This window comes from Leopardus geoffroyi, chromosome C1, assembly GCF_018350155.1.
Source record: "Leopardus geoffroyi isolate Oge1 chromosome C1, O.geoffroyi_Oge1_pat1.0, whole genome shotgun sequence".
Taxonomy (NCBI): Eukaryota; Metazoa; Chordata; class Mammalia; order Carnivora; family Felidae; genus Leopardus; species Leopardus geoffroyi.
The window spans coordinates 114,137,872-114,159,187 of record NC_059328.1 but is presented as its reverse complement, the minus strand read 5'-3'; the positions used below and the strand labels follow the sequence as shown (position 1 = coordinate 114,159,187).

The window sequence follows — 21,316 nt, the reverse complement described above, 5'->3', positions numbered from 1 at the left end:
CATATTTCTTTGACCCAATTGTGAGAAGTGTTTTCCAAGTTTATTTTGAATTGTCTTCTTGAGGATAATTAGAATAATAAGAACTTAGTGTTTTACAATGTAAATGCGAGTCAAAATACACCTAGAAATTTCTACATGAGCCCAAGGATGGAGAAAGGGTGCCGGGTCTTGGACTTCACCCCTGGCCTGATTAAGAAAGAGTCTTGCTGTACTGAAATAACAGAAGAGGAGCTTGACAGTTAGGGGTTATTATGGGCAAACCTAAGACTAAATACCCCGAGTGGTCTGCTGTGCCAATGGGGTTACGTGGTGGTTTTATACAATTACCTATTTTAACTTGTTTGTCAAATACCCTAGCCGCATTAAAACGGAGAACATTTGAGTTCCCAGGAAATGGACATAAAAACAAAACAAAACAAACAAACAAACAAACAAACTATGAGTAAAAACCCAGAAAGATATAGAGCATTTGAAAAGAGGGTATTATGCTAAGTGAAACAAACCAGGCAGAAAAATACAGATTCCATATGTTTTCACTTATATGTGGATCTTGAGAAACTTAACAGAAGACCATGAGGGAAGGAAGGGGGGGGGGGAATTACAGAGTGGGAGGGAGACAAACCATAAGGGACTCTTAAGGACTGATAACAAAATAAGGGTAGATGGGGGGTGGGGGATAGAGGAAAGTGGCTGATGGGCAGGGAGGAGGGCACCTGTTTGGATGAGCACTTGTTGTTGTATGGAAACCAATTTGACAATAAATTATATTTTTTAAAAAATGAAAGGAAGTCTAGCTTCAGGGCATAAACTGTGCTTTCAGTTTGTGTGCCGTCTCTAGCAAAACCAAATGCACTCGTGATGATGTTCTTGAAATTCCTGGCAGGGAAGTCCTTAAAAGGTTCCAGCAAGCAATGCTAGTATTAAATTCTTGTGGTATTATTAGTGCGTATAAATGTGTAATAGTTAGATATATTTATTTATTGTGTTTTCTTTATTTTAGGTTATGTAAGAGATTATCCAGTCACCTGTAATTTTCTTAGTTATCTCTCACTTAAATCCACCCATATGGGTTTTGCTGTAAGGTCCTAAGTTTTTTAACCATACATTATTTCCCCACATGTCAGAGCACAGTGGCATAACATAGGGATTATAATAACTTGTAGACTCTTGGACAAGAATGCTCGAGTTCAAGTCCTCATTCTGAACTTTCTGGTTGTATGGCCTCAAGACAGTCATTCAAACCTTCTTTGCCTCAGTCCCTTTGCCTGTACGGTGAAGGATAATAATAGGTACCTCCTAGGATAACAGTCATGATTAAATGGGTTAATACATGTACAGCATGTTAAAAAACTGCCTGTAACCGAGTATATGCTCAGTAATGTTTCTTATTGTCATTTTTTTTTAATTTTTTTTTCAACGTTTATTTATTTTTGGGACAGAGAGAGACAGAGCATGAACGGGGGAGGGGCAGAGAGAGAGGGAGACACAGAATCGGAAACAGGCTCCAGGCTCTGAGCCATCAGCCCAGAGCCTGACGCGGGGCTCGAACTCACGGGCCGAGAGATCGTGACCTGGCTGAAGTCAGACGCTTCACCAACTGCACCACCCAGGCGCCCCTCTTATTGTCATTTTTATAAGCCCCATGATAAATGACTCATCTTAGGTTTGGTGATAGTCTGTTTGACATTAACAAAGGGCAAGGGATCACCTTCTGTGCTCACTTACTGCCATACACTGAGGTCATTCACTGTATACCATAAACTTTCTCAGGAGGGTTTTAGATCATATATATATATATATATATATATATATATATATATATATATACATAAAATGATGAATTTTCCCAGACCTTGTTGTATACATGAGGTTACATAACAATAATACGAGGTTACATAACAATAATAATCCCAAATGCACAGAAGTAATGCAAATAAATTAAATTCTTTAGTGATTTTTGTTCTGTATGCTTCATACTGAGGGCCTCACCACCTCTCCCAGCCTCAGTGCTTACTGCTGAGTTTCTAAGAGAGGGAGACACAGAATCTGAGTCAGGTTCCAGGCTCTGAGACGTCAGCACAGAGTTCAATGTGGGGTTTGAACTCACGAACTATGAGATCATGACCTGAGCCGAAGTTGTATGGTTAACCGACTGAGCCACCCAGGTGCCCCCACTTTACAGTTCTGACCCATTAAGTAATACTAAGTGTGTATTTAGCTCTAGAGGAGCCATTTATCTTATTTATACCTGTCCAATATCTTTGGAGTGACATTTCTGTGTTAGGGAAAATTCACACCGTGAGTCCTGCCTCTGTAAGGAGTCAGAATTCGCATCCCCAGTCTCCCTTCCAGCTGGGTTGCAGGGGTGTCCTTGTGCTTCCCAGATCAGGCCCCTGTGTGCAGCTCTGACTGGGAAGCAGGCTCTACACGGAGCTTCTGTTCTGCTGGTTGGGGTTGAGGGCCACAGAAACATCTCTCTTTGGAGGGATGGGGCCTGTTAACCTGAGATGCTTAGGAAGGAGTGGTCCTGGCACTGGCAGTGTAACATACTCAGATGCATAGGTCTCCAACTTTTAACTTTCGGGGACAGTGAGCCAGGCAGAGCTCCCTGAGCAGCCCAGTGAGCAAGGTGGTGAGCCCATTAGCCAAAAGCCCATTACTTCCTTGGTCACGGTTCTGTGGCAGTCTGGTATCTTCTTAATAAATACTCCTTGTTGGGGTGCCTGGGTGGCTCCATCACTGGAGCGTCTGACTCTTGGTTTTGGCTCAGGTCATGATCTCAGAGTTCATGAGTTCAAGCCCCACATCTGGGTCCACGCAGCTGGTGTGGAGCCTACTTGGGATCATCCTGCTTGGGATCCTCTCTCTCCCTCCCTCTCTCTCAATCTCTCTCTTTCTCTCTCTCTCTCTCTCTCTCTCAATCTCTCTCTCTAAGATAAATAAATAAACTTAAAAAAAATTGGACTTAGAACTATCAGAGTGAATTCTTAGTTTGTAGGCAAGAACCTGATTAATAAATGTTCTATTTTGCCTCTTTCCTGATATTTTTTTCTTGTTAAATGTTCCAATTAGAGTTTCCGCAAAATTTGGAAAATCATAGTTTGAAAACCTGGCGATAGATTTTAGGAAATCCCCTTATTTTACATTGATCCCACACTCCCTGATCCTTTAAATTGAATGTTTGCATTGTTTGCTGGGTTCTTCTCTAGATGACCAGCCACATGTCACTTGCTCCTTCCTTGAAGTTTTGCTCAGAGAGTATTTTTTTTTATCAAGTTCTATCCTGACCACTCTCAAACTTCAGCCCACACTTTTTTTGCAGCCCACTTTTTCTAGCCTATTGTATTGTTTCCATACCTCTTGTTCCTTTCTAAATATGAAATGTATTATTATTATTATTATTATTATTATTATTTGTTTACTGTAATTACAATGTAAGATTGGGGGAGGGGGGCTTGTTTTCTTTGGTTGGTCGGTTTGGTTCCTCTTAAAGTGACTTATCCCAAGTGCCTAGAATAGTTCCTGGGATATTATAGATCTTCAGTAAATATTTGTTGGATGAATGTTGAGATATATCTACATATTTATAATTGTGCTTTGTTCTTTCACTTTTTAAAACACCTGGGCAGGTGAAAATAAATCGGACTTCCCCAGTGGTCAAAATGTGCAGCTAGGGTGTAGACTACCCTTCCTGACCACATCATTAGTGTCATGAATCAAGGCAAGTCCCACCCTTTTTGATCCTGTTTCCTTGTTGCTTACGCTTCATTTAGTACTCCTCAGGAAAACAAACACAAAAGTGGAACATCCAGGAGGAAAACTGAGCAATGATGGTTCTGCTTTCAGATTTCTGCATATGAGTGTGTGAGTGTGTGTGTGTGTGTGTGTGTGTGTGTGTGTGTTTCTCCTCTCTGTCGCTTCCTTTCTTCTTGCTCATTTACAGTCATTCAGTTAAAACAATTTAAAACCTTAATACTAATTTCCAGACATGAAGAGGGGACCTTAAGCCTCAGTTCTACAAGACACTGATGGATTTACAACACAGCAAAGCCTTGAGCTGCTGTGGAACTTCTAGGGGCTTAAGATAACAAGTAAGCATTGGTGAAACTCCTAGGAAGCAACATAGACACCAGAAGCTATGCACAGATTGGTTGTCCAGAACTCATACCGTTAGTAATGATGCTATTAATATGATTACAACTTGGGGCGCCTGGGTGGCTCAGTTGGTTGAGCATCTGACGTGGGCTCAGGTCATGATCTCGCAGTCTGTGAGTTTGAGACCCGCGTCGGGCTCTGTGCTGACAGCTCAGAGCCTGGAGCCTGCTTCGGATTCTGTGTCTCCATCTCTCTCTTTCCCTCCCCCACTCATGCTCATGCTCTCTCTCGCTCTCTCTCGCTCTCTGTCAAAAATAAACATTTATATACATACACACACACACACACACACACACACACACACACACACATATATATATATATATATATATATGATTACAACTTTTGTTTAGCTCGCAAACAAAAATGATCCATGATGACATTGAACATTACTATGGGATCTGGATTCTAGATTATGGGGGAGAGGACTGAGCAGTGTCAGAAGGAGCTAGAGATGAAGAAATTTCTTCCCATTTCCTGGACCCAAAGCCACCATTGGTAAACATATCACATACACAATATTTTACCCTCGTGTTGCCTGAACTCACCCACTGGAAAAATCTCTCTAGGCCACTTGAACGTGGCTTATCTAAGCTAGGATTTAGAAGCAAAGCAATTCATTTGAACTAGTGTTTAATGATTTACAGCTGTTTGAAAGTAGGGAAAATGGATTTATACCATTGAGAACTAGTCTTTAAAAAGAAGGTACTCGCTAACAAACATCTCTAACTTGAATTCTAGCTTAAAAGATAATAAGGGGGCTTGGGACATTATAGGCAGAGTCAGGAGTGGTATTTTGGCATGAGTTTGGTCCTTCAGGCTGACCTCCCTCTAACTCGGTAATGCTAAGACTCTTCTGCTTTTCGCAGCATCTTCCTTATGTTTTTCCAATGACCTACTGATTCTTGGAAGTTCCAGATTGCCACTTCTCTCCCTGCTTGCCTCAGTGACTTTCATAAGGGTATTAGCACTGACAGCAATTCTTGGAAAGTTGTTGCTATCTGTGCATACATGAATGGTTTGTAAATTATGTGTTTGTAAATCAGAAGTTGCATGTGTAATTAAATCTTGACTTGGCAAAATTCCCACCTAGTAACATTATCAGACAAGTATTATTCTACTTTAAAATGGCACGGCATTAAAAAATGGCCCCTCATAAGCATTTCTTTCATTTTTTAAATAATCACATATTAAGTGCTTGTTGTATGATAAACAGAAACAAAACAGCAATTTCCAAAGGAACCTGGATGTAACTCCATGAAGACAAAAATGCATAATCCATGTCTGCCTACAACCCATCACTTGGATTCTTATGATAATTATCATTTTTGAGTAATAATTTTAATCTAGTGACATATTCCCAGTTATAAAGGAAAACTCCAAGAGATTTTACTGAACTTAAAAAAAAATAAATTGCCAAAAACAAGACTCCAAAATAGTTTTCTGTTTATTATATAAACCAGAAATCAGAGTTTATATACCAGATGTATAGGTTAAATATGACATTCAGAAGGAATTATTCGGCCCACCCACACAATTGATCTTCAGAAGGTTTTATTTTTTTTCCTTCTAGTCTTTGAACTTGAAATATATGACCTCTGTTTAAACAAGTTGGAAGCTATGGTAATCCAGGGTACCATCATTCTTTCTTCACCTTAGTGTCCCCCTGCCCTCAGAGTCTATGAGAAACTGAGACCAATGTTGGCCCTCATGCTGTTATTTTACCTTTGGTAATTTTATAAGGAAATTAATTATTGTATCTGTAACTTAAAATTTTTGGTCTGAAATCTAGCCCAATTTAATTAATTGTGATACCTGCCTGATTTGAGTTTGTGACCCTATCTCTGACCATTGTGATTAACTCATATCCCGCTACATAAATACTTTTCATGACAGTGTTGTTTTTATCTATATCTTTATATGTATATAGATATGGGTATGGATATAGATATATAGATACAGATGTGTGTATATGGATACATAGATTTGTATGTATGTAGATAGATAGATAGATAGATAGATAGATAGATATACAGGGAGAGAAAGAAAGAAAGAAAGAAAGAAAGAAAGAAAGAAAGAAGAAGAGAGAAAGAAAAGAAGGAAGGAAGGAAGGAAGAAAAGAAAGAAAGAAAAAGAAAAAGGAAAGGAAAGGAAAGGAAAAAAGAAAAGAAAAGAAACAAAGGGAGAGAAAAGGAAAGAAGAGAAGAGAGGAAGTGAGAGACAAAATATATATAGTATGTGTATGTATATATGTATAGATACATATCATGTATATATAAGTATATACGTATATCTATCTATCTATATATATGTACATTCTTCAAGACACTTTCGTCTCAGCTTCTGACACCCTCTGCAAACTATCTTGTCTTTCAGATGGAACACCATTTACCTGGTGGATTGGGCGGTCTAATGAAAGGCACCCTTACTGGGGAGGTGCCCCTCCTGGGGTCCAGCAGTGTGAATGTGGCCTGGATGAGAGTTGCCTGGACATTCGACACTTCTGCAATTGCGATGCTGACAAGGATGAATGGTAATGGGGATCATGATCTTTCTGCAGTTGTGGAGGAAACACATTAATTGATGCATAAAATTTCCCCCAAGAGAAAAAGACATGGTTGAGAAATTCAATATAAACTAGGTCCCCCTAATGATTGTGATTGTTTGTAACTTGGAAAATTGCCAGCTCTAGTACTTTTAGGGCTATCACTGAGGTTTGTAACATAAAACACGTCACCTCGTCACCATCTTCTATTCTGAACGTTCATTTTTTTCACAACAGAATGAAATGTAACATTAAGCTTTGTCATGTAGTCAGTGTTTCTACAATGTGTGGAATATAGCTTCTGGGAGAGAGTGGGGGAGGCAGAGATGTGTAATCATACAAACTGTGTCTTCATTCTCCCATTTTCCCACTGATGTTTCAGTCACCGGCCCACCCTCTCCTGGCCAATACAATGATAACAAAGGAAATTTATATTTATTGAACATCTACTTAATCTTCACAAAAAAAACCATACTAATTCCTTATAATTGTCTCACTTTTGCATCTTAAGGTTGAGGAATGTGGTTTACAGAGAAGTTGAGTAAGGTCACTGACCCACATGTATTAAGTGACGGATCCAGAATTTGAACTCAGTTATGGCTGGGGCCAGGGTCTCTCTTCCTCTCCCCTACCTTATTGCTTTTGTAAGGTTAAGACCCTTTGTCCTTCAAGTGAACTACCTGTTTTTCACTGTATTATGAAAATACAGAACATTTCCAATACCATTTTGTTGTCACTAAATTTCAGGCATTCTTTAGTTTTGGCTTTGTAATTTTGCTTGCTTCATGAAATTCTGCTCAATTAAGAATTCCTAAGTCCAACTGCTTTCAACCCACTTAAAAATTTTTAAGTAATTTTTCTCTGGTGTTTAAATTGATAACAGCAGAGACTGTTTTGAATAAAACTTCAGGTAGAGTCAAAATCTAAATTCACTGAGGAAAGGACCAAACACCTCCACCAGGTTCTTCTAGATGGGCCACCCTTTCAGAACGCTGTAGGGCTGCCTGGGCCCTGAGGCAAGTTACCTCAAAATCTTCACATGGGTAAAATCAAACAAAGTTGACTGGAGGTAGGTTGGACTTCTCCATTCTTTGGGCCCCCACTTTACCCTGCGGTGCCTTCTATCATAATGTCATGAAGACCTGCAATCAATTATAACTCATATTTTGGATGGAGACTATGTCTTTTAATATTATATCCCTCAGGATTTATCCCTTGTGCGGTAGAAACTCAGTGGTAGTTAACTGAATAAATGAATTTAGAAGACCTCTGAGGATGAGGGATGACCACAAAATGGCTCCTCCAAAGCTTGAGAGATTTTTGTGGAAAAGTTAAATGGTTTTGTTGCCAGGAAAACATAGTCAAAATGATCTGCAATCAGCAGCTTAGAATCACTCACTTTTGCATGATTCATTAATTCCCCTTCTCTATGCTTGACATCAGAAATTGTAGATGTATACACCTAAATGGAAACACCTTTCTTTCATCATGTATAATCAGAGAAGTTGATATGGGGCAGTAGAATATAAAGAGAAGGTGAAGTGTTTCTCCTAATTACCTTCAATTCACTCCCTAGTGGCTGAACTCTTTGATCTTTGCTCACTGTTTTATTTCCTGTGGTGTGGCCCTTTGCATACAGGACACTGCCTCAGTGCCTTTCCTTCCTAGGGAACAACTGACTAGGGCTGGGCTTAATTTATTAAGCAATGAGGGGCAGTGGGAGAGAATGACATCATATTACTTAAAAATAGGCCACCATGTTGATATGTTTCCACACTCTCTTCTCTAGGATTTTCCACTGACTCTCTCTTTTACTCAGATTACACCCTCTTCCTTGTTTGACCTGCTCACTAGTTCACTAAGCTTTGAACCCTTTATAAAGTGTTGACTCAACTTCATCATCTAGGCTGTACCCAGAGGAACACTTCAAAATGTCCTTTCTGTCAACTCTGGTGTCATCATACCTCTATCAACATAGAAGTTATTGCATTTTTCATATCCTTTTCCAGTTCCTTTAAAGCCAGGGAAAAAGCCCCATTATCTGCCACTTTCTGTGGCAAACAACCTTTATTAGAGGCAGCAGCGTTTTATTTTAGATATAAATTTTGTTCAACAACCCACATAGCAAAGATCAAGAGAACTGACCAGACCTTTCTTTTGTAAAGATGCCTACTTCACCAAGACTAGAATAACACATTGAGTGTCTCAGGGCAAAATCCAGGTGAGATCAGGGAGTTCCTTCTGTCATTCTTATGAAGGAGCAGAGGCTGAGATCCTGATTTAACTCTTCTGGATTTCATTCCTTTGTCTTCGGACAGTCACACACTCTAATATATTGAGTCTGGAAAATACCCTGTTATAGAAGCAACTGCATGTACTATTCCATTTGACATTTACTCATGTATCACCTGTTTATTGAGTGCCTAGTCTATGCCAGTCAAGCAGTCTGCTTTGCAGAGAAAGCCAAAGGCATTGTAGTCTCTGCCCTTGAGGAACTCATGGAACAGTGAGGGGGAAAAATAGTTAGCAATATACGGATCTTTGTGATGAATTTGGTAATAGAGATAAGTATAGATGCGCCCAGACCTGTGGTGGATATGGGCTGGGACAAGTGGCAATTAGGTTTTGAAGGACCGAAAGAAGTTAGCTAAAGTTAGTATAGTATGGGTAGGTAGAACCTTCATATGCTCAGACAGGGAAATGTGAAATAATATAAAAATCACTACTTCTCCTACACACAAATATTTTGGTGTGATTGTTGCCCCGTTTTCATGTGGGGGATTTATAAGAGAGGAAGACAGGAAAGAAGACTAAATCCAGATCAAGAAGCTTCTTGTATTTGAAATAGTAATGAGATCCCTTTGTCTATACCAAGATTGTGGACACAGGATATCCTTTCCAATATGAACCCTGCCAGAGCCTTGTGGAAATGCCCATCACTTATCTATTCAAGTCTATTATTTAATGAAGAAGAGAAAAGGATAAAAGCACACAGGATTGTGAAATAGTCATGTTTTTGTTTTTCTATCTTTTTTTTTAACATTCTTCCAACCACATTCTTAGCTTCCATGTGGTCAAGCTGGCTTTCCACACATCTCAAATTTTTGTTTCAGAAGAGAGTGCCCTATTAGTATCGCTGGTGTTTCAAAATGCTCCTAAGAAGCCTCAAATATATTTATATTGTACAGTTACCTCAAGTTTCTGCTTTTGGTAAAATTGATCAGAAAACTGATTTGGGCTGGTGGAACATCTAGCTGATAGCATTTTGATGTATTACAACTTCTGGGTAATATTGTCGCTTAAAAATGTTACCTATCATGCACTGAAGTGTTCTTGGCATTTTATGTGCTCTATTTCATAGTGTCATCCCCACAACGCTTGAGGTGGGTTTTATCATCTTTTTTTGCCCAGAAAAGGAAACTGAGGCTCTGATATGGTACCCTCAGTTCAGATCACGTGCCTAAGGGGGCAGGGTGGGATTCCTGCTGAATCCAAGGATACTCTTGGTTACTACATAAAAGGAGCCACCAATTTTGAGATTTTCAGTTGTGACAGCAGGTGAGGATGCCAGAGACCTCTCCCAGGGCTTCTCCAATCACATCGTGGCAGCCTGTGGGTTTCCTTTCGCTAAAACAGGCTGCTCTGGGAGGCTCAGCCATCTTCCAGGCCTCTGGTAGTTGATAATAGTTTATTCTGTTTTAATCAACCTCTGGAACTGAATACATTGCTGCCAGACCAAGTAAAGGGGGAAAATGAGCATGTGGTGGGTGGGAGGGGAGGTGAGTCAGCCCAGAAGACGGAGGTGGATGGAGGAGAAAGAAGAACTTGACAAACACCAAAAGCACAACTCTTTCTTAGAGTAAAGGGAAGCGTCAGGTAGGCATCACGGTCAGGTGTTCTATCTCCAGGGGTTTCTGTCTCAGCCGAAGAACTAAACAGAAGGAAAAAGAAAAAAAAAAAGGAAGAGAAATGAGAAGACTTTGAATGAGTAACAGTTTTACAGTCAATGATTGTAAAGGAACTTGTCTTCAACTTAGTGGTTTGACATATAGAAATCTTGCCAATCCGGTGTTTTCTGATCCCATTACTTCAGACTGATGGACTGTGGGGAATAACGAAGGACACTGGGGGCAGTTCCAGGCTGGAGACAGCACAGGGACAGTGGGGCTGTGTGGGTGGGAAGCTGTCAGCCAAGTAGAGGGATCCAATGGGAGGAGGGATCCAATTGGAGGAGGCAGGGAGAGCCTCCTAAGTGTCCCTGTTGGTGGGGGCCCATGGCCCTAATGAGGACTTTGCTCAACCAAACAACCAGGTGGAATTGAAATGAAGCTCTGTTGCTTAACAGTAGAACATTTTTAAAAATTTATTAGAAAGTATAGACATTTTTATATGATTTTCAGTAACTCTGTTCTTTGCCTTTTGTCCTTGATGTACCCTTACATAAAGCAATATGGTACAAGATAGGAAGAGAAAATGGTATAAGGTTTAAATTCTGGTCATCTGGTCATCCAAAAAAAGGGAACCTATTATTCTGTTTCTTAAAAAAAATATATATACAGGATATTTTTAGATTTTTTTTTCAGTATATGGAATCCTAAAGCTTCAAACCATTCTTTTGCCATTGATTCCACTTCTCTACCACAGAGAAATTATTTAATAAATGGTGTCAAATCCATGAATGAACAATTGAATGTCTTCCGTTGGGCATATTTTTACTTTCCGTAGGTCAGGCCATGGTCATTGTAGGATTAACTGATCTTTATTTCATTGTTAGCTGTTATCCAGCTTTTATAACCTCACAAGAAACATTCACCCAAAGTTTAGCCTAAACTTTCCGCCACACATTCATTTCCCTTCTAGCTCTCAAAAAGTAGTTGGAAGTGGCCACTGTGCTCCAAAAGTTATCTTTTTATACATTTGCCTTCAGCTTTTCTCTTTGGTAACTTCACATCTAATCCAGTCCCAGGACTTTGACCTTCACAAAGACCCTTCCTGCTTTTCCCACAAGATTTACTGAGACAGTTGCCTTCAGGAGGAGGATGCTGGATACACCCAAGGGGTTTAGGATTCTGCTGTTCCCTCACATAGGCTGTTCTGTGGTCTCACAGACCTCCTTTCCTCAACCTTCCACCCCTGAGATTCCCAGACTTGGGACAGGAATGGTGCCTCATTCTTGGTAGTGTCCTAAGATGGCGCAGGAGTCCTGAATCCTGAGAGAAAGGAAAGGATCACCTCAGAAAACACTAAGATTCTACGTTCTTTGCTGGTTAAATTTTATTATTCATGAAACTGTTTATGAGCTGTTCTACTGCCTATTGAGTTTTGAAAGTGCGTTTGTTCCTAGCAGACAGAAATTATGAAAGCTTTATCTGTATTTTTACTTGCACTCTATGAATTCCCACATGCATCTAGTACTATAATCAGGGCCTGCACCTCATGTTAGAGAGAAGTATGCATGGCACATGGTAGGTCCTTCATGCATTGACTGCTGAAACAAGGAATGAAATAATGAATCCATGGGGTTTCCTTTCTCCCCATCCTCTCTCCCTGGCCTAATATGCCCTTCACTTACTAGCTATTGTCTGCTGTTTAATTCATTACATTTCCACTTAAAATGTATATCCTGGGGCAACTTGCTTTGGCTTGTTTAAACTATCCCATGACTAGATTTCAGATCGTTTTTAGACAGAATGTGTCGTGGTGCATCTATTCTCTCAATAGAAAGCATCGCATACTCAAGAAAAGAAGGAACAGCACAAAAATGGGGGAAAAGAATCTATATCCAGAGGGTGATAATTCAAAAGTATACCACATCATTATTTTATAGAATTCTAAATGGAGTGAAATAGTTGATATCATACCAAAGACAGCATTAGGGATTGTTTTCTGTTTATTTGTTTGTTTTAGTTTAGTGCTGCCACCATCTATCATTTCTTGGGAAAATATTCAATATAAGGAATTTAAGACCTGTTGGTTCTAGAAAACAAAGCTCAGTTATAAAATACTTGTTAGTATTTTAGACTCAGACTTTTATTACATCAGTTCTCTGTCAGGCTGTACAAATACAGTCTCTAAATTGTCTGTGGAATCGCATTACTTGGGTAATTGCAAAATTGTGAGTATCAGAAATAGAACTCGAAGTCAATATGAAGGTTAAGAGTTTGCATTTATATAGTATATTTTATATAGCATTTTGATTCGGATTGTTATTGTATAACAATATATTATAATTATACTGAAAAATGCAGTGGGACTTTGGCTTCTATTTTCATTTGCATACTTATCACTAAGTGTACAGCATTACTCACCTAACAGTAGCTCTTACTCAGATCCAAATTACATGAGCTGCTTACCTCTTTTATCTGCTCTGCAAATTTGCTCACAATTGTCAGTTCTGACTCACCCAATTTAGGTTTCTATATTTAACAAAGCATAAGGGGACTATTTCTCTTGATTTTTTTTTAAATTTTAGGAGCTCATTTTCATAAGATAAATCCATTCTATTATATACTTACTATAAAAACTCAAATGTTTCAGAAATATTTAAGCAAAAAAGTAGAATCTCCTTCCTCACCACCACTTGGAATCCATACTTGTGCTCTGTATGTATAATCTGACACCTAAAGATAATAGTTGGGCACATAAGGTACTTGTACATATAAATATCTTCCTATGTGTATGTCATATTCACTAAATGTGAGATCATATTGGGGTGCTTGGGTGGCTCAGTCAGTTAGGCGTCTGACTTCAGCTCAGGTCATGATCTCGCAGTTCACGAGTTCGAGTCCTGCATGGGGCTCTCTGATGACCGCGCAGAGCCTGGAGCCTGCGTCAGATTCTGTCTCCCTCTCTCTCTGTCCCTCCCCCCACTCAAAAATAAATCAACATAAAGCATTTAAAAAATGTGAGATCATATTAAACATATTATTCTGCAGCTCACTTTTCTCACATAAAATGTGTCTTGGAGAGCTTTTACTTGGCATCATTAAATAAGCATGAAAACAAGTATTTCCTGTCCATTTTAATAACTGCAAAGTATCCATAGTATGTCTGTATCATAAGTTATTTTACGTTCCTTTATGATAAACTTTTTCCTTGTCAGTGACTTTTCACTCTTAGGGGGAAAAACGCTGCAGTGAACATTTTTGAGTCTTGATTTGCAAGACTCTTTGAAAATTATTATTTCTACTGCATAGACCCTTAACTTAAAATTGTCAAATTATCCACTTTTCTATTTTGGTAGGTGTGGCCAAATTGCCAAAGGGACTTAGGATGTTACCCAGACCACAAAGGGGATCAGTTCAGATCTGGATGCCCTGACTCTGTGGGACATGCTCCTCTACCTGAGGAGGAATATGCAGAACTCAGTAGAGGCAAACATGGCCACAGAGAGAGACACCAGGTACAACTTCTTTTTGCTCAGAACTTGCTGGACACCTTAACCAAGTGTGGACAGCTGTGATGGGCCCCAGGTGATAATGAGTTCCTCTCCACTTCCTTCTCTCTGCCTTGGTCATTTCTGCCATGACTGGTATTGCTTCTGAGGTCCATGGGGACTCTGTAGGCTAACTACAGATAAATCCTAGTGTTTTCTGCATTTTTCTCAAACTGTAGAGTCTTCATCATTAACAGGAGGAGCAGGAGAAAAAGAGTAGGAGAGGGAAGGAGGAAGAGAGAAAATAGCTCTATCTCCTTTGCAAATCTGCCTTATAGATTTGCAGTAAAAATAGCATGAACTAATACCCATAATACACCTGGAGCACACAACTGGGGTGCCTGGGTGGTTCAGCCGGTTAAGCAGCCGACTATTGATTTTGGCTCAGGTTGTGATCTTGTGATTCGTAAGATTGAGACCCACACCGAGCTCTGTGCTGACAATGTGGTGCCTGCTTTGGGGTTCTCTGTCTTCCTCTCTCTTTGTCCCTACCCTTTTCACATGCTCTCTCTCTCTCACTCTCTCTCTGTCTCAAAATAAATAAATATACCTTAAAAAAAAAGAACACACAATTGTAGCTACCTTTGCTGGCAGCACCCTCATTTTCTGGATATAAAATGTAATTTATCTCTAAGTAACATTTTATTATGTAATGAGATGATCAAATCCTGGATTTGTCATTTAAGTAACTATACAGCCTAAATCATTTAGCCTCTCTGAGCTTCAGGTTCGTATCTTATTTAAAGGAAAGAAGGAAGGAAGGAAGGAAGGAAGGAAGGAAGGAAAGAAAGAAAGAAAGAAAGAAAGAAAGAAAGAAAGAAAGAAAGAAAGAAAGAAAGAAAAGGGGAGGGGAGGGGAGAAGGGAAAGGAAGGGAAGGGAAGGGAAGGGAAGGGAAGAGAGAGAAAGAAGAGAAGAGAAAAGAAGAGAAGAGAAGAGAAGAGAAGAGAAGAGAAGAGAAGAGAAGAGAAAAGAGAAAAAAGAAGAAGCATATCTCTGGTGTCTCTGTTGAGTCCTGGCTGAGTTAGCAGTAACTTCAGCATCTAGCTGATGTGCCATGTATTTATTTCTCAAAAATTTGTTAGTCATCATTTTTATTATTTTCCCTAGTTTTCAGTGTTTAAGTAAATGGGAGGAGGCAATATTGATTTATTGAAGTTAATTTCTAAGAAAAAATACCTACATCTATGTCATAAAATAAATAGAATTAAGTAGCACACTGGAACACTCATAGGTGAAATGAGGAAAGAACAATGAAGGCCCCTCTCCCCAAAGACAGGGCTGCCCTCTGAAAGTTCACTAGTTAAAATCGTCCTGTAATGGATGGGTCTTCCCGCAACAGAAATAAACCAAGAGATTGCTTGTAAATGTGTAACCGAAGAGCTTGTGGGCTCCCAGAACTCCTGTCAAGGTGACCCCCATGTAATCTCAGGGAATGCAGGGCTGGAAAATGATTGCAAATTAGTAAACTGAAACCTAGTCAATTGAATTGTATCTGGTGTGGAGAAAGCCTGTGTGAACGGAATGGGGATGGTCAGCCGGAGACCCACGAAGGCAGCTCAAGGACTCAGGGTCAGTGCTATTATTCCAGCATGGTTCAGAGAAGATGTAGGCTAACTGTGGGAAGGAGCAGTGTCCCCAGGTGAAGGAGGGAGACCAGGAGACCAGAGGAGCAAGGTGATGACAGCAAAGGTGTGCTGTTCAAATCCTGGCCTCTCCACTTGAAAATGATGCACCCTAGGAGGTTCGGTCACCTCTGTGAAGCTCCACTTCCTCTCCTGCACAAGGCAGGTGATGATTACAGCATTGTCATAAGGATGTTCTGTGGACTAAATGACAGCATGTGTGAAAATCTACTTTTATGCTCACATGGCCAGGAAAAGGCAAGAGGCAGCTCCCACGTTCACATTCAGTGATAGGAGGCACTCAGCTGAGCCCCAGAGCCAGCAGTAGGTTCTAAGAATAGCAGCCTTAAACTGGAGTAATGCCTCTGACCCCTGGGTCACTTTCTTCAGAACTCACCCTCCACGGGGAAGCCTGGGTGGCTCAGTCGGTTAAGCGTCCGACTTTGGCTCAGGTCATGATCCCGATGGCTTGTGAGTTCAAGCGTTCAAGCCCCACATCAGGCCTGTGTTGGCAGTATGGAGCCTGCTTGAGATTCTCTCACTCCCTCTCTTTCTGCCCCTCCCCTGCTCGTGCGCACTCTCTCTCTCTCTCTCTCTCAAAAATAAATAAACATTAAAAAAATTTTTAGAAATAACACTCTGTCAAAGGTAATTGTGGTTTTAATAAGAATTTTATTGTACACTCAACCCTGTTAAATATTTTGGAAGTTGGACCATACCTCTAAGAGACAAAGACCTCTTATCATAACCAACCAACTTTTAAATAAGAGTATGAATCATGGTTCACATTGCTGAGTATGTTTCTGGGAGTCTTATGGTGGAGAATGAGAGCAGGAAGATAGTAGTGAGCTTGACACCAGAAAGCCAGTGTAGGTAACCATCACCAGGGCCTGGGCCAAGACCCTGGAGCTCCCTCTAAATAAAACTGAGGCCTGGAGGGTGAAGATAAGGCAGTTGGATGGACAGACATAAAGCAGGTGAGCTTGGTGGAAGTGGTTGATGAAGAATGAGGGAGGAGTGAGACAAAGAGAGAGAGAAGACCTGTGTGTGTATGGCCTCAGTCACTGGGAGAACAGAGCCGTGTCCTTCACAGGACTGAGTAACACAGACAAGTAGAGGAACAGATCCCTGGAGTAGCGACAAGTGGAGGGGACTGGGGCATATCCGTTAGAGATGACAGTTGACATCCAAGGAAGGTGTTCGGTAGGCAGCTGAAAGACTATGTGTTCATTGTGTCTGTGACGGGAAGGAAAGCAACGCTGTGAAATGCTGCCACAGAGTGGAATGAGTTAGGGGCTGACATATTCATGGAAGTTAGCAATTCAGTGAGTGGGGCTGCCATGGCATGAAAGGAGAGAAGGCTGGTTGGGGGAGAAGAGGGCCAGGAGATAAAGAGGGAGAATGCAGACAGTTCTGTGAAGAACTTTCCTGGCACTAGTGAATGCTACTTCTGTTCATGTCCAGAGCAGATCAGTCAAACCAGGCCTCCAAAAATCTCCATTTGTGGTAGTGTTTTCTTAATTAATTTTATACTCATAAATTCTTGAGGGTCATGAAAATTTCCTAATAATAAGGTAATATTGGGTGGACTTTGGCTGTATGCATATACCCAGTCCTGGTTTTGTTTTCTCCCATCTATTTGAGAAGAGCACTCTGGTTTCAAGTTTCTAGAATGTTTTAGAAGAACTATAGTTTCTGACATGTTTAAATATTTGCAAAATTGTCTTGTTTTGCCCCTCATGTTTCTTATGCTGGGAATGGAAAACAAGCCTCCAGACATGTTCTGGTCAGCATAGGGAACAGGGGAATAGATATGGCCTCCTGGTGTGGACTTGCATATGTGGCCACAGTCGATGCTTGCATTCGCTTTTTTGACAACCAAGTGAGAGCCAACCTTCAGTCTAATCCCCTATGTCATTTTTATTAGGAAGTCTTAAGAACGAAGACCAAAGGGAAATAATTGCCTTAAACAAAGTTAGGATGGAATTACTGGCAAGCATCAATACAGTTCTTCAGACTTGCAAACTTGCTCGTGGGCATTTAGTTGGCCATTCTTCCCACCCAGCCATGGAAGGTGAAGGGCATTATGTCACCAGCTCAAGGGAAGGGTGTACTGAGGGTCTTGAGACTGATGCACTCAGATTCATGCACAAGGGCTTCAAAGTTAGCTGGGGCCTTAAGTTTTTGCATAATTTTCTAGATTTTTCTACCTTATGCATAATGATATTTATTTATTTATTTATTTATTTATTTATTTATTTATTATTTATTTTTCTTTGGAGTGACTGAAAGCAATAAGAATGTAAAAAGGAAACAAAAATCTCTCTTGATACTTTGAGTTACCCAAATGACTCTACTAAAAGCAGCTTACCGAGAAGAAGTGAACTAAAATTGGCTGATGAAAAAATAAATGGCAGCATGTGACTTTTCACCATATTTTACCCCAGTGATTCACTAAAGAAATCAGTGGCCCCTTTTTGCCTCTGCAATTCTGAATTTGGTAAAATCCCAAGATGCAGATAATAAAAGGAAGGGGAGACCACATTTCCTCTTACATGTCCTTTCATTGACCCTTGTGTGTTTCCTGAGGACCACATGTCTGTCCTTTGTACCCTTGCAGCCTCCAGAAGCTGGAGTCACTGACTGCCTTCTGCTCATTCATGCCAACCGTGAAGCTCCCTTTGTTATTTTTCTTTAAAAAATTCTTTTTATTTCACTTTTTTAAAATTTCAAAGCTTACAGGGAATTCTAATAATTATTGAATCCCCACCTTGTGTTAGTGTGTGGTTTTATATATGTTATCTCCTTCCATTTATATAGTATCAAATTGGTATTATTAAAAAAAAATTGATATTATTATCCCCATTTTAGAGGTAAGGAAACTGAGGCCCAGAGTGACCTCACTGACATTTTATAACTAGTGTCTTCAGACACATGGATTCAACCCATAACAGTCTGGTCAAAATGGCAGTGCTTTTCCACTACAACACAATGGCTTCTGCAATTATAAAGTACTTAAGTGCCCTGTACCCTTAGGAATAGGCTCGCATATTGTTCCAAAGGAAGGCAAAGTCTATAAAACGTGTGCCCTTAAGAAGGTAAGTTCAAACAAAAGAGAAAGGAAAACAAGTCAATGTGTGGAAAGAAATGTATAGCTCTAGACTCCCTACTTATCACTAGGCACCACCCTAATTTGTATCACTGGGTATCATCGTGTGGTTAAAATCCACCACCAAAGCCCCCAGGTATCCATCCTACCCATTGATGCTTTGAAATCATACCTATCACTCACAAATTGAATTAAATCCACTTTTCTTCTCCCTGTGACATTAAGAGCATGAATAAATACGCAAAATATTGTTGACACCTAGATTGCTCATAGTCTGCACACAACCCTCACCTGCATTTTATTGGCCAGTGCAGTGTTGGCTCCCACCATATCCTTCCTTCCTTCCTCCCTCCCAATCACTTTCTTCCTTCCTTCCTTCCTTCCTTCCTTTCTTTTCTTTCTTTCTTTCTTTCTTTCTTTCTTTCTTTCTTTCTTTCTTATAGAATTTTAAATCCTTTGTCAAGGTTTAAAAATTGAGAAGTTTTACATTAATATTCCAGTCTGACCCACTTGTTTTACATTCATGAATATCATTATTACTTGTTACTAATGGATTCACTGTCTCCTTTAGCCAGAACAACTGTTTTCGACCAGTTTTCCTCTCTCTCTCTCGAACGTATGTGTCAGGTTCCATGTATTATCTAACACAAAACTGGCTTCACTCATTTTTATTACTTATTTGGCCCTTGTAGGGAATTACTCATTTGGCCCCTGTGTCTATCATAATTCAACAACTTTGGAAAGCAACTTCCTTTTTTTTTTTTTTTTTTTAGTTGTCAGATAAAAAAAAAAAACCTATTTTTGGTATTGTGTCTTGCATCATCAAACTTTTTTCTCTGTTATTTGGAAGAGATTTTTATCCTTAGAGTGCTATTTGTATATTACAGCACTTTAACCCAGGACATCAAATTGAGGCAGACAAGGTGTCAAGTGTGTAAGGGAGGCAGTAGTTAGCATTGATTGACAGGCTTAAGAATCAAACATTTTCACCCTGAAAATGAAAGTGGAGAGAAAATCCTAAAGCAAAATGGTTTCTTCAGGGTTGCAAATGTGTTTGTCTGTATTCTACTTTGACTATGTGGAATTTGCTTTGAATTCTCTGCTTGAAAAGATATTGGAGTATGAAGACTCAAATTTTATTCTGTGTCTTTGTAACATTCATAGAAATCCTTTGAAACATAAACTAAAGTCTTATGCCCAGCCCTTTGAATGGCCTCTAAATATGGTACTCAAATAGTAGAAAATGGATTAGTGCATTTCTTTACCTTTTTGGCTACTTGACCTGAAGGGTATGTGTGCAGGTGAATATTTCATTTATTTATAGCCAAGATGGATTGGTAGGTTTTTCTCCAAATCTCGTGAGTTGGATGCCAAAACTTAACATTTAATTTTCTGTAGTGTTTTGTATAGTAGGCGATATTCAATACAGAATCATAGCTGGAGGTGTGAAAAAATGGATTGACTTGTCTGAGGCTGCAGAGGGTTCAGGGACAAAGATAAGAACTAAAATGAGTATTACCACCACCATTTCTGAACAGTTACCATAGCTCAGGCACCATGCTAAGTGACTATATGATCTCATTTAATTTGTTCAATAACTCTGTGGTATAGACTTTATCTCCATGTTAAAATTGAGGACTCCATGGAATCTCAGAAATAAAATGATTTGCCCAAGTTAAAACAGCTAGGAACTGGGGACTTGGGGTTCCAGAACCAATCTGTGTGCTTCTAAAACTATGTCCTTGAAGCATTACATCACATTACTGCTGCCAGGCTTCCCAGTTAAGAATTTGGGATACTGTTTTCTTGGTCTCTAAACTCAGAGATGTACATGCTATACAATGCTAATGAAATATAACATTGGTTTTGAGTGTGTTTTGAGTGTTTTGTTGACTTCTTTGTGACTACAGAGAGACAACCAGTATGAATCTGCTTCTTTGTGTTGTTGTTACTTTGCCTTGAATGTTGGTGTGCGGTTCTGGGTCTCCCAATTCCCAGGCACAGGCAAGATGATCCATCCAGTGCTTAACTGAGGTTGTATAGGTGGAGAGTCCAGCCCACTCCGTGGGGTTCTCAGACTGCCCCCATAGGATTGAGTTTGGCTTGCCATTTAAAGTTGGTAGCATGCCTGATGGATGAAGCATGGACATGAAAAATGCCCCATCATCTTTTCTAGCAGGGAACCTGATGCTCAGATCAGTAAAATGGAACAAGACCATAACGCAGAGTTTGCCTTGCACGCTTAAAAAGGCTATTGAAGAATGTTGGTTACTATCTCAAGACTCGCTGTGGTATAAAACATTTTGTATTTTTTTTTTTGCCCCGTCTTTCAGAAATTTCAGTCTTTTGTTAGTCATGAGTTTCAAATTATCATGTCAGGATGAAATACACAATATACAGGCATCTTCAGAGTCTTAAAATATATGTGTATACATATATGTTAAATTTA

The 21,316-nt window shown here is 39.8% G+C and overlaps 1 protein-coding gene across 4 annotated transcripts in view; it reads left to right on the top strand.

Annotated features, from left to right (window-relative positions):
• The window catches only part of CNTNAP5 (contactin associated protein family member 5), an 807,688-nt gene that overhangs the window by 643,750 nt on the left and 142,622 nt on the right, over positions 1-21,316 (top strand). For all 4 annotated transcript variants that reach the window (XM_045479457.1, XM_045479456.1, XM_045479455.1 and 1 more), the window contains exon 14: positions 6,532-6,688. In XM_045479457.1, the coding sequence (XP_045335413.1) occupies positions 6,532-6,688 (157 nt within the window). The remainder of the gene's footprint in view (positions 1-6,531; positions 6,689-21,316) is intronic.